General features: G+C 40.2%; 2 protein-coding genes across 4 annotated transcripts in view; both read right to left on the bottom strand.

Moving 5' to 3' along the window:
• Window positions 1–1,498: 1,498 nt before the first annotated feature.
• The window catches only part of LOC131943049 (protein stoned-B), a 46,925-nt gene continuing 36,278 nt past the window's right edge, over window positions 1,499–12,145 (bottom strand). For 2 of the 3 annotated variants that reach the window (XM_059303057.1, XM_059303059.1), the window contains exons 2-6: window positions 7,528–10,226; window positions 5,838–5,921; window positions 3,760–4,714; window positions 1,679–1,936; window positions 1,621–1,639 (exon numbers count right to left, since the gene is read on the bottom strand). In XM_059303057.1, the coding sequence (XP_059159040.1) occupies window positions 1,680–1,936; window positions 3,760–4,714; window positions 5,838–5,921; window positions 7,528–10,185 (3,954 nt within the window). In that variant the 5' untranslated portion in view covers window positions 10,186–10,226 and the 3' untranslated portion in view covers window positions 1,621–1,639; window position 1,679. Of the gene's footprint in view, window positions 1,535–1,620; window positions 1,640–1,678; window positions 1,937–3,759; window positions 4,715–5,837; window positions 5,922–7,527; window positions 10,227–12,145 lie in introns of those variants that run through there. The other variant, XM_059303058.1, reaches the window with a different exon arrangement.
• On the bottom strand, window positions 11,207–11,801 carry LOC131943047 (uncharacterized; the record flags this gene model as incomplete). Its single annotated transcript, XM_059303055.1, has 1 exon — window positions 11,207–11,801. A coding segment is annotated over one exon (595 nt), but the record flags the coding sequence as incomplete, so codon positions are not given.

Genomic DNA, 12,145 nt, shown 5'->3' with positions numbered 1-12,145 from the left:
AACTAAAAAGATGTGCCTACATTATAGTACAGTAAAACTAAAAAGATGTGCCTACATTATGTTACAGTAAAACTAAAAAGATGTGCCTACATTATGTTACAGTAAAACTAAAAAGATGTACCTACATTATGTTACAGTAAAACTAAAAAGATGTACCTACATTATGTTACAGTAAAACTAAAAAGATGTACCTACATTATGTTACAGTAAAACTAAAAAGATGTACCTACATTATGTTACAGTAAAACTAAAAAGATGTACCTAAATTATGTTACAGTAAAACTAAAAAGATGTACCTACATTATGTTACAGTAAAACTAAAAAGATGTGCCTACATTATGGTACAGTAAAACTACAAAGATGTACCTAAATTATGTTACAGTAAAACTAAAAAGATGTGCCTACATTATGGTACAGTAAAACTATCAGATACACAGTATTGATTAACCAGCCCATTTATTAACACTGTCCATTTATTATATTTTGCGACATGTAACAGATTTAATTTTTTTACTTGGGTAGTTAATTGTGATGTAGTATACTTAACATTTAACACCGTCTATGTTTGTACATATAGCTGTTTACATATGTGGTTATATAGTATACGTTGATAAGCAGCTCTATTCATACAACTTTGAAACCAGTGCCGTTTGATATGAAAGCTTTGATATGAACTCAAATATGTAAAAAAACATTCAAGAAAGAAGGAAAGGAAAATATTGAAACTGATTTTATGATTTTGATATTATAAAAATAAATTATTTTGGTTCACAAACCTAATAAAAAATCTGGCTTTTGATTTATGATAAGTGCCAGTTTGATTATTGTTTTAGGAGGAAAAATGATAAAAACATTTTGTTTATTTAAAAAAAAAACATTTTATAAAATGATATGAATACTTCAAATAAATGTATAAACTATGCAAATAAGTTATGCAGAAAATATATGATGAAAGAATAAAATTAGGAGTATTATGGTTTCACAACTGTTTAGCTCTTTCAATTAAATCTGTTTGACAAATATTTTTATATTAAGTGTATAATGCAGTGATATAAAAATATGGTCTATATTTCATATTTTGATGCTGAACATAAAAAATGCAGAAAAAAAATGTAATATCACAATTTAAAAAATTACACATTACAATTACATAGCTTATATTCTGTTTCCGTACAATGTTCCTTAACGTGTGACTATAAATATTGACATTGAATGATCCTTAAGAATATTCTTCTCATTCCAATGACCAACTTTCATACAAAACTTTACTATTTACTCTAGCAGTCTGATCAGCCAAGTAATTCAAATATCAGCATTACAAAATTTACTCCAACTGTCAACTCCCTTAAAATAGCAGTTAACTCCCCTACACAAACAGTTAACTCCCCTACATCAACAGTTAACTCCCCGACATCAACAGTTAACTACCATACATCAACAGTTAACTCCCCTACATCAATAGTTAACTCCCCTACACCAACAGTTAACTCCCCTACATCAACAGTTCACTCCCCTACATCAACAGTTAACTCCCCTACATTAACTCCCCTACACCAACAGTTTACTCCCCTACATCAACTCCCCTACATCAACTCCCCTACATCAACAGTTAACCCCCCTACACCAACAGTTAACTCCCCTACATCAACAGTTTACTCCCCCTACATCAACAGTTAACCTCAATCACTGGTCTCCTTGTCAGACTCTGTTTCCACATGATTATCTATTTCCACCTTGTAGTTATATTTGGCGATATACCGGACCCATTTCTCAGGCGGGTCTGGGTTTTCCACGCTGATGGAGCGGACTTGAGCCTTGGAGACTGTGGATGCTGGCATGGTGAAGGAGCAGTCGGCCCACTGCTCCAGCTGGTCTGGAACCTCATCGTGGGGGCCCAGTGAAAGGTGAAGGACAAACAGGTGGTTTTTGTAAGCTCCTGGAGATGCAGAGTTACAGTCTTTGTTAGAACATATGTCATGAGGATAAAGATCATAATATATGTATGCTGATGTTTTATGATCTTTGAGGGAAATTTCTGTAATGTGAAAAATACTGTTCTCTAGCTAATTAAAGCAGTGGCATAGGCAGGGGGGTATATATATATATATATATATATATATATATATATATATATATATATATATATATATATATATATATATATATATATATATATATAATAAAGTATGAGGAGGGTGCAAATCGAAAGTTTGAGGGGGGTGCAAATCAAAAGTCTGGGGGGGGGGGGGGGGTGCGGGTGCAAATTGAAAGTCTGAGGGGGGGATGCAAATCAAAAGTTTGTCCCCGGGTAAAAATTGGAACCCCCCCCCCCCCCCCCCCCCCCCCTTGAGACGATCCTGGCTACGCCACTGAATTAAAGATTATTTTTAGATGACCTTATTCTTCAATTTTCAATCATCTGAGACTTGAGAAAGTATAAATGAAAAATATTTCAGTAAAAAATAACATCCATATGTATTGATATCTACCTCAGCAGGTTACCTCAGAGTAACAGTATATGTTAGAACATGTGTCATAATGTTAAAGACCATAACATGCGTATGTTGATGTTTTATTTATGTCATATATTCAGCTTCATATTTATATAGTGGAAATAGATATCAAGTTTAACTTTCAAGGTTAAGATTGGGATTTGGGATAGTGTTAAATATATAGACATGTAGGTATATCTGGTGTATTGACCAGTAGCAGGTCTAGCTAATGGTCTTTGGCCCTGAAATTTTATGGTGGAGTCGATTAATTTAAAAAACATCATGTGCCATGCTATCATAATGTTACTCTACAGATGGGATACATTTATTGTTATTAATATTTTTGGTATCTAAACAAAAATGTGAAAAATGGTAAAAAAATATGTTGTTTTCTTCTTGTTGTTGCTAAATTTAAGGTAATTTAAATGTAATCAAATTAGCCTTAACTAGGTCATGCTGAAATAAAAAAAAAATAACCTACCATTTATCAGATGAGAGGACACAATAAAAAAAAAATGGTGGACATGATAAAATAATATCCCAACAAATTTTCTAAATGTGATATGTCAGTGTGAAGTGTGGGACTGGTTTATGTCAATACAATTGAAGCCTCAGTCAAAAAAGTATTTTCAAGTTCTCTGCATGTGCTAATTTTTACAACATTGAGTCTTAAATGTTAAACTTCTGAATTTTTTTTTCATCTGTAGGCCCACTGCACTTGAGGAAAATTAAAAAAAACTGAACTAAAAAAATACTAAATGTTTTTGGGATATAGAAGACATAATAGCAAAGCCACATCAATAAATTATAAAAACAGAACTACTATAGGAAGTATAGTTAATATGATCTTATTCCAAAAATAGAACTTGTATAAGTTAACAGGACAAAACAATCTTGATCCGAGATAGAAATGGAATAAGAAATGTGTTTAAATAAACTGGATCCCAAGATAGAACTGAAATTAAACTTCTAGAAAAATCTTAAGTTATTTAAGGTACTAATGAATAATAAAAATTTGTAAAATTTTAAATTTACAAAATTGGCAGTTTATTTTAAGATTAATAAAAGAAATTACTTAATATGATTTTTTAAATATCTTTTCGAGCACAATTAGTGGAGGTACATAGCTTTACTATACTCATAATCTAAGCCTTAAGAAATGAGAGTTGTTTCCGTGTTACGAGTGTAATCATGTGGACCAATTATGGTAAAGTGTATGATGTATATGTTAAAAGATAGTACAACACATAAGTCAGATGAAGCTTACCATGGTTCCGCTCTGGTAGTCTGGGTATCCTCCATACGACTGACCTGTACAGATGCTCGTACTTGGCTGACCCTACTGAAGCTTCCATTAGGGCCGGAGATAAAAGCCCCTGGGCCATCATAGTGATCCTCTCTAGACCTTTGATCCTGCCAGGCTTTCTAGCCATGGCCTTGAGAGATCCGTATCCAAAACGTTTCTCATAGCGGAAATAGTAAATCCACACTTCTGGAATTTTGATGCGCACTTCAATATCCTCACACGGAAACTGACCACATTTTTTGCTGAAGGCGTGGTAGCCGGTGACCAGGAGATCCACCCGCACTTCGAAATGCCGACCTTTCATGACCTGGGTGATTCTCAACTGTAGAGGTAGCTCGCGGTTTTCTCGCGGTCGAACACGGAACCGCACGAGTTCAAACTGGCATGCATCCAGTGGATGAAACCGGATATTGTTTGTTTTCTCGTACGTATCCAAATCAACCACATTGTGGAATTCTGCGTCTTCGATTTTTATCCAGTCTTCAGTTCTAACTGGGATAATGTCATGACGACCTACGACCTCCTTCCCTTTCCTTCTCCTATCGCTGATGCCAAGTTCACAAGCTGGCATTCCCGTGAGAAAAGCCAAGAAGAAGATCCGAACCCGAGCCTTCTGCGAGGACACGTGTCCGTCCTTGTCCACCACAGCTTTGTACTCGTCCCACACCTCGGCCTGCACCTCTTCTTTGGTGTAGGTCAAGGTCTTGTCCCGGTGGCACTCGAGCTTCATGAGCACGTCCTCCATGGCCCAGACAAAGGAAGTGATCTCATCAATGTCAAGGCTGCCTAGCTTGATGAGCTCCGAGACCTGAGGGGCATGGTCGAGTATCATGTTGGGCTTGGGTTTCCTCACGAAGGAGGGGGTGATCCTCTCTGGTCTGATTCCCACTCTCTCTCTGTAGAAGATGTACTGGACCTACAAGACAAGATATAGTTTTTATTACAAGGTAGATATACTGGACCTTCAAGATATAGTTTGTACTACATGGTAGATATACTGGACCTACAACACAAGATATAGTTTTTACTACATGGTAGATGTAATAGACCTACAACACAAGATATAGTTTTTATTACAAGGTAGATATACTGGACCTTCAAGATATAGTTTTTACTACATGGTAGGTGTACTGGACCTACAACACAAGATAGAGTTTTTACTACAAGGTAGATATACTGGACCTTCAAGATATAGTTTTTACTACATGGTAGGTGTACTGGACCTACAAGATATAGTTTTTATTACATGGTAGATATAGTGAACCTTCAAGATATAGTTTTTACTACATGGTAGGTGTACTGGACCTACAACACAAGATATAGTTTTTACTACATGGTTGATGTAATGGACTTACAACACAAGATATAGTTTTTACTACATGGTAGATGTACTGGACCTACAACACAAGATAGAGTTGTTACTACATGTTCTCTCTGAAGTTTTGTATTTCCCATAAACAAGCAAAATCACTTAAGAAGTGAAATTTGAGATACCACACCCTTAAACAGAACCTAAACATTTGTGTGATTTAATTGAAATCAATTTATATAAAGCTTCAGCAAAAATCTTGTACAGGATATAACATCAATTTAGAGAAGATTTTTCACCTAATGAAACAATAGTGTCTTAGTAGAATAGTTTTATTATGCCATAATAAACTTGGTATAAAGCATTAATTAAAGTGGTAGATGTCCTAAAGACAAAACAATTAAATTATTATAACAAAGCATAAAGAAAGCTTTGGTAAAAAGCAGTTATCAGAACAAACAATAAAAAAAAATGTAAAAAAATCTATCACATTACAAAAAATAAAAAATGTATGAACAGTAAGAAAAAGTAGAAAAAATATCAATGACCAATTTAACAAATACCTTTGACCCATAAGAAAAAGTAAAACACCTATCATCAAATAAGAAAAATATCCCTTTATAAAAAAAAAAAAAAACTAAAAATTCTGAATCCTGGAGGATCATCTCTACAAATAAATACATGGAACCTAAAAAGTGTAATACATCAATCCCAGACATTCAATGCATACCTTTACGGTGTGAATCTTGCCAAACTGGTCATATTGCTGCATGGAGACATCACTCACAGAGTAGCAGGGCTGGAGGGGCAGTTCCTGGAGGTCAAGAAATGTAACAATTATATTTGAACCAGAGGCAGTTCCTAGAGGTCAAGAAATGTAACTTTTATATATTCAGGGGGAGTTCCTAGAGGTCAAGAAATGTAACAATTATGTTTGAACCAGGGGTGGTTCCTAGAGGTCAAGAAATGTAACAATTATGTTTGAATCAGGAGTGGTTCCTGGAGGTTAAGAAATGTAACTATTATATTTAAAACAGGAGCAGTTTTTAGAGGACAAAAATTTTTACAGTTACATTTGTGAAACACAACCGCAATGTTTCAAAATATTGATGTGATTACATTCAAATGTTTATCATAACAATGTTAAAATCACTAGCTAAGTAGGCCTATATATTTTCTATATTAATAATAATTTTATAACTTTGTTTGTAGTTGGGTGGGGGTGGGGTGGGGGTTAAGCAATAATGCATTGAGGCTATGCCCCAAAGAAATGCCTGAAAGAAACCCTGACTGCATAACACAAGGTTAATGACCTGTGAGTTTTGGATCTTGTCTGTTCTTGTTATACTTTCAAAACGCGGGTTGGCCTAAATTATAAATTCTTAACGAAAAGTAACAAATTATTAGATGGTCTCAGTGGCAGGTAAAGTAGAGTTCAACAATGTCTGAAACTATGGATAAGAAGGGGCTGTTAAAGAGTAGACAGTGAATATGTCTGGCTAGCTAACTTTGTAATTTCTATTTTAGACAATTGAAAAATCTACCCATCAATAAAATTATAGCGATATAATTTGCTTTGAAGATCATAAAATTAGACAAATCTGTTATAATTAGATTTAGTTTGAATCAGGGGCAGTTCTTGGAGGTCAAGAAATATAACAATTGTGTTTGAATCAGGGGCAGTTCTTGGAGGTCAAGAAATGTAACAATTATGTTTGAAACAGGGACAGTTCCTGGAGGACAAGAAATTTAACAGTTAATTTGAACTACAATGGCCATGTAAAGGCCATGTTTCAAAATATCAATGTAATTACATTCAAATGTTTATCATAACAATGTTAAAGTCACTTGTTAAGTATATATTTTCTAGATAAATTATATTTTAAAATTTTTGTTTCAGGGGGGGGGGGGAGAGAGCGATCAATATGGTTTGAGGGGGGGGGGGCAAAGCCCCAATAAGAACTATTTGGACTCAAGTTTAAAACCAACTTTGTCAACCCAATTAATAAATTAATATTGTCAGTTTAATTGTGAGTGATAGAACAAGCAGTGAGAAAAGGGCAAGCAACACTTGGTTCTGGAATATAATACATGTTTTTTTGTTAGGGTTTAACAATCAGAAGTTTTTTAGGCACTAAAAAGAAGCAAGATTAAATAACAAAAAAAAATAGAATAACTTTAAGATAAAAATAAAAAAAAAAACTTTCTATCCTAAGTCTTTACCAGAAATCAAGAAAAAATATAACCAATTTATGGATGGTTTTCCTGAATTTGTTTAACACTTGATTTGGTTTCTTTCATTTTGGTTGTAATAAACTCCATATAGCATATTGTTATACACTCCATATAGCATATTGTTATACCAATTCAATTTCCATTTCTATAAAAAAATTTAAAGAAAAAACAAAAGACTTATTTACCTGGAAAGGTTCTGTATCTTTTTCTTCCATGTACAACCTAATGACCGGACCATCTTTGATCTGGGCCAGCCTGACTATTGTCATCTTCCAGAACCGGTTTCCCGCCAACTTCTTCTTGGTCGGCTGCCGCACCATCAGCTTCCAGTAATCTCTGGAATGAACCGGATGGAACGGCTCCAGCGGCTCCATGGGACCTTCTTCCTCCGGCGTGCTATCCTCAGAGGTCAGGGACTTCAGGCGGTCCCTCTTCTCTTTGTTGGCCGCGGCTTCTGCTGCTTCTGCCTCTGCTTTCTTCTTCAGCTCTTCCTCGATCTCGGCAAAGCTGGCGAAGTTCTCCTCCGGCGGGGACTCCTTGTTGAAGGGGTTTTCTCTCTGAGGCATCAAGGGTGATTTCGGTTGTTTAGGAGGGGGAGGAAGCATGGGCACGGGCCCGGAGACCTCAGCCAGAGACTTTGATTTGATGTCGATCTTGAAAGTTCCGGTGAAATCATCGTCGTCGAGAACCTCTGAAGGTTTGTGTGGTTCTTCAGCGACCTGGGTGTCACCTTCGTTAGCTGGTGCTACGTTATCTACCAAGTCGTCAAGCAAGCTTTCAACCTTTTCTGGTTTACCAAAGGGGTCAAAGTTCAAATTGTCGTCGGGTAGGGGTTTGGTTTCTTTAGGTAAGTCTAAATCTGCTCCTATGAGAGAGTCGAATGCTGTGTTGTGTGAAGGACTTCGCGCTGGGCTTTTGTCTCCAACCATGGCAGCAAATGGATTGTCTGCAGCTAAAGGCTGGGTCTGGAAGGCTATATTCTCAAAGCTAGCAGTTAAAAATGGATTGATTGGCTGGCCTATTGTGGACGTTTCTCCAAATCCATCAGAAAATCCCCCACCCGTGGATAAGTTATCCGAGGTGAAAGGATCATCCTGAAATGGATTAGCCGTGGATCCTGCGGTTTCAAAAGGTTTTACCTCTGTGGATGATGAATTATCCACTCCCCAAATACTTTCAAGGTCTTTAGCAGGAGCATGGAAAATACCCCGGCTAGCGAAGAAATCGTCGTCAAACGCCACCTTCCCCTCTGTGATGTCTTCATCACTGACCAGAAAGGGGTTGGAGGCTTTTCTGGAAGATTTTTTCACAGGTTGAGCAGGTCGAAGAGGTGGAACAACGGGTTCCTCTAAAGGTGCAGCGTTAGCGTTGATATCTAGTGGTGCAGGAGCGAATGGATCAAAAGACGAAAATGTCGATGGTGTATCAGCAGGAATGTTTGCTAGGAACGGGTCGGGTTTTTTATCGTAAACAGCAGACCAAGGTGGGATTTTGTCGTTTACAGCTCCTAAAAAATCAGCACCGGAATCAGTGTCATCGGATTCCACAATAGTGGCGAAAGGGTTGAATGTGTTTAATTTAAAAGCTTGCTCCGATGTTAGTTCGTCTGAAGAGAAGGGGTTTTTGGAGAGAGGTTCGTCCGAGTTCCCGGCTCCCCATTGAAGGAAGTCGTCCACGAGTGACCTGGCTAGGTCTGACACAGCGGTGCTCTCTGGGACAAGCTTGCCCTGCTTGGAGAAGAGCTCAATGTCGAACTGGACAGGGCTGGGGCAGAGGGAGGACTGGGCGCTGCTCTGGGCAGTGGAAGACCCCCCAAACCAGTCGGTGGTCAAGTTTTCCTGAGACATATCCCTGGAGACGGGTTGGGATAAGAAATCGTCCAGGCCGAGTAGATCTTCATTGATGGAGCTCTGCGTGGACATTTGGTGGTTGTGGACGACGGGGGCGGCGGGTTCGGAGTTGAGGCCGAGCAGGTCAAACTCATCGATTAGGTTCGTGGGTTCAGCTGTGGTGACACAGGATCCGCTGCTGGCTGGCGTGGGGGCGGGCTGGTCCGTGATACTAGAGAATGCGTCCAGGTCCATGTCGAACCTGGTGTCTGTCTCCGTGTTGGTCTGGAATGCTGAAGGCGAGGAGACGGTGAAGTGTGGAAGAGATATGAGGGTAGACAGGTCGGACGTGTCGTAGTAGTTGATATTGTTCTCTGATGCCTCCTCCGTCTCGGAGACCGTTCTGGATGAGCGCACTTGCTCGCTGCTCTTCTCCGAGGATACGCTGTCCTGCTGGGTTAGGTTAGTGAAGCGGATGTTGCTATCGTCATCTTCTCGGCCTTTTCCTGGTGAGATGCGCCCTGAAGGTGAGATCCGCCCAGAGGCGAGTTTTCCAATGCTAGTCTGGGTCTTCAGCACGTTCTCCTTGATGCGATCTTGCATCTGAAGAAACGCCTGCCAGTGTTCCGACTTAGCCTTTACCTTCTCATCCACCTCCCCTTCAACGCCATCCTCAACGCCGAAATCAAAATCGTCATCGTGTTTTTTCTTTGATTTGGAAAACGATTTAAACGATAACGGTGACTTCCTACCCTTTTTGGCGCCTTCTCTGGCTTTAATTAAAAACCCTAATCCCTTGGCCGCTTTAGATTTTTTGAACGGGCTGTTTTTTGGAGAAGGAGAGCGGCTTCCTTTAGCGACGGGCAAGGAAGATTTGCTGCCGTCTGCTGGGGCTTCAGCTGATTCTCCTGCGGGGTTGTCGGGCTTGTCGAAGACGTCGTCTGCGCCGGAGAAGAGAGGGGATGCTGGGACCTTGACCAAGTTTGATGCCTCGTCATAGGAGCCCGTGGACATAGCTCTACCCTCTAGCTAAGTACTCACGCACACGTACACACCTGGAGAAGGAGGAAAACAAAAAGTCAAAACCCCCAAAAATATATAATTTTTGTTGTTGTAAATATACGTTAAAGGTGGAAAACACGAAAGGACGTATAGTTTAAATCAATATTTATAATATAACACGGGTTTGATAGAATACACATGGTTCGATGAGACTGTTTCAGGTGTTCAGCCAGTGTTTCTTCCAGACTTTTTCTCCGGGGGGGGGGGGGGGCGCACATGAAATTTTCGGGGGGATGGGGGGAGGGGGTGGGGCGGTAGACTTTTTTTGGGGGGGGGGGGGGCGGCGGACACTGTCAAAAGTATATAATTTCTATATAAATTTCATTTCGTTCGGGGGGGGGGGCGACCTGGAAGAAACTCTGTGTTCAGCGGAGGTCAAGACACACACCCGACATGATTTGCGATCAGATTTTGTCTATGCGGACGCTAGAACTAACTCTACAATAATTACGAGACGTCAATTATGTGCATAGTTAGTATGTGAATAATTGTAGGGAAGCCACGCCCTTATGTTTCTCAACCTTCCCCCCTCCTACATCTAGTCTCGTACAAAGGTTCCGCCTATGACCTTTGCACATTTCCTTTTTCAACTAAAAATAATAACGAAAAAAAAACCCGTCACGATATTGAAAAATTATGTGATGCATTTTTTTTTCTCTCTTCGCAAGGTCCTGTGGCCATAATTGGCTTTTCTTCCACAGCAATTTTCTGTGTAATTAATTTTTGTACTCTTTTGTTGTTGGAGAAGCTCCAGCTAGACAAAACAAAAGAGTTTCCATAGTGACAGTGTCAAGTGTCACGGTCGTGTCAGTAGCGGTTTTAGAGGCTACACCAGTAGAGAGGACCAGTGGTTCTCATAGAGTTAGAGAGGCTACACCAGTAGAGAGGTCCAGTGGTTCTCAAAGATAGAGTTAGACGATGTCAGTATAGAGGTCCAGTGGTTCTCATAGAGTTAGAGATAGACCATGTCAGTCTAGACTGGGCCACAATAGGGCATTACATTGCAAAAACGAGGGCTATCTCTGGGAGAAGGAGGGCTATCTCTGGGAGAAGGAGGGCTATCTCTGGGAGAAGGAGGGCTATCTCTGGGAGAAGGAGGGCTATCTCTGGGAGAAGGAGGGCTATCTCTGGGAGAAGGAGGGCTATCTCTGGGAGAAGGAGGGCTATCTCTGGGTGAAGGAGGGCTGTCTCTAAGAGAAGGAGGGCTATCTCTGGGAGAAGGAGGGCTGTATCTAAGAGAAGGAGGGCTATCTCTGGGAGAAGGAGGGCTATCTCTGGGAGAAGGAGGGCTATCTCTGGGAGAAGGAGGGCTATCTCTGGGAGAAGGAGGGCTATCTCTGGGAGAAGGAGGGCTATCTCTGGGAGAAGGAGGGCTGTCTCTGGGAGAAGGAGGGCTATCTCTGGGAGAAGGAGGGCTATCTCTGGGAGAAGGAGGGCTGTCTCTGGGAGAAGGAGGGCTGTCTCTGGGAGAAGGAGGGCTGTCTCTGGGAGAAGGAGGGCTGTCTCTGGGAGAAGGAGGGCTATCTCTGGGAGAAGGAGGGCTGTCTCTGGGAGAAGGAGGGCTGTATCTGGGAGAAGGAGACAGATGGTTCAGTATTTTGGCCAGATTTCGTTGCTAAGTGGGTGCTATCACATTTTGGCAACATTGGATATCAGGACGTCGTTAATCATTCGCCGCCGTATTGCAGAGACAGATACGGGGAACTAGACGAGGAACAGATACGGGGAACTAGACGAGGAACAGATACGGGGAACTAGACGAGGAACAGATACGGGGAACTAGACAAGGAACAGATACGGGGAACTAGACAAGGAACAGATACGGGGAACTAGACGAGGAACAGATACGGGGAACTAGACAAGGAACAGATACGGGGAACTAGACGAGGAACAGATACGGGGAACTAGACAA

Source organism: Physella acuta, unplaced genomic scaffold (assembly GCF_028476545.2).
Source record: "Physella acuta isolate Inbredline_101_S28 unplaced genomic scaffold, ASM2847654v3 ptg000439l, whole genome shotgun sequence".
Classification (NCBI taxonomy): domain Eukaryota; kingdom Metazoa; phylum Mollusca; class Gastropoda; family Physidae; genus Physella; species Physella acuta.
This window is presented reverse-complemented; position numbering and strand designations above follow the sequence as displayed.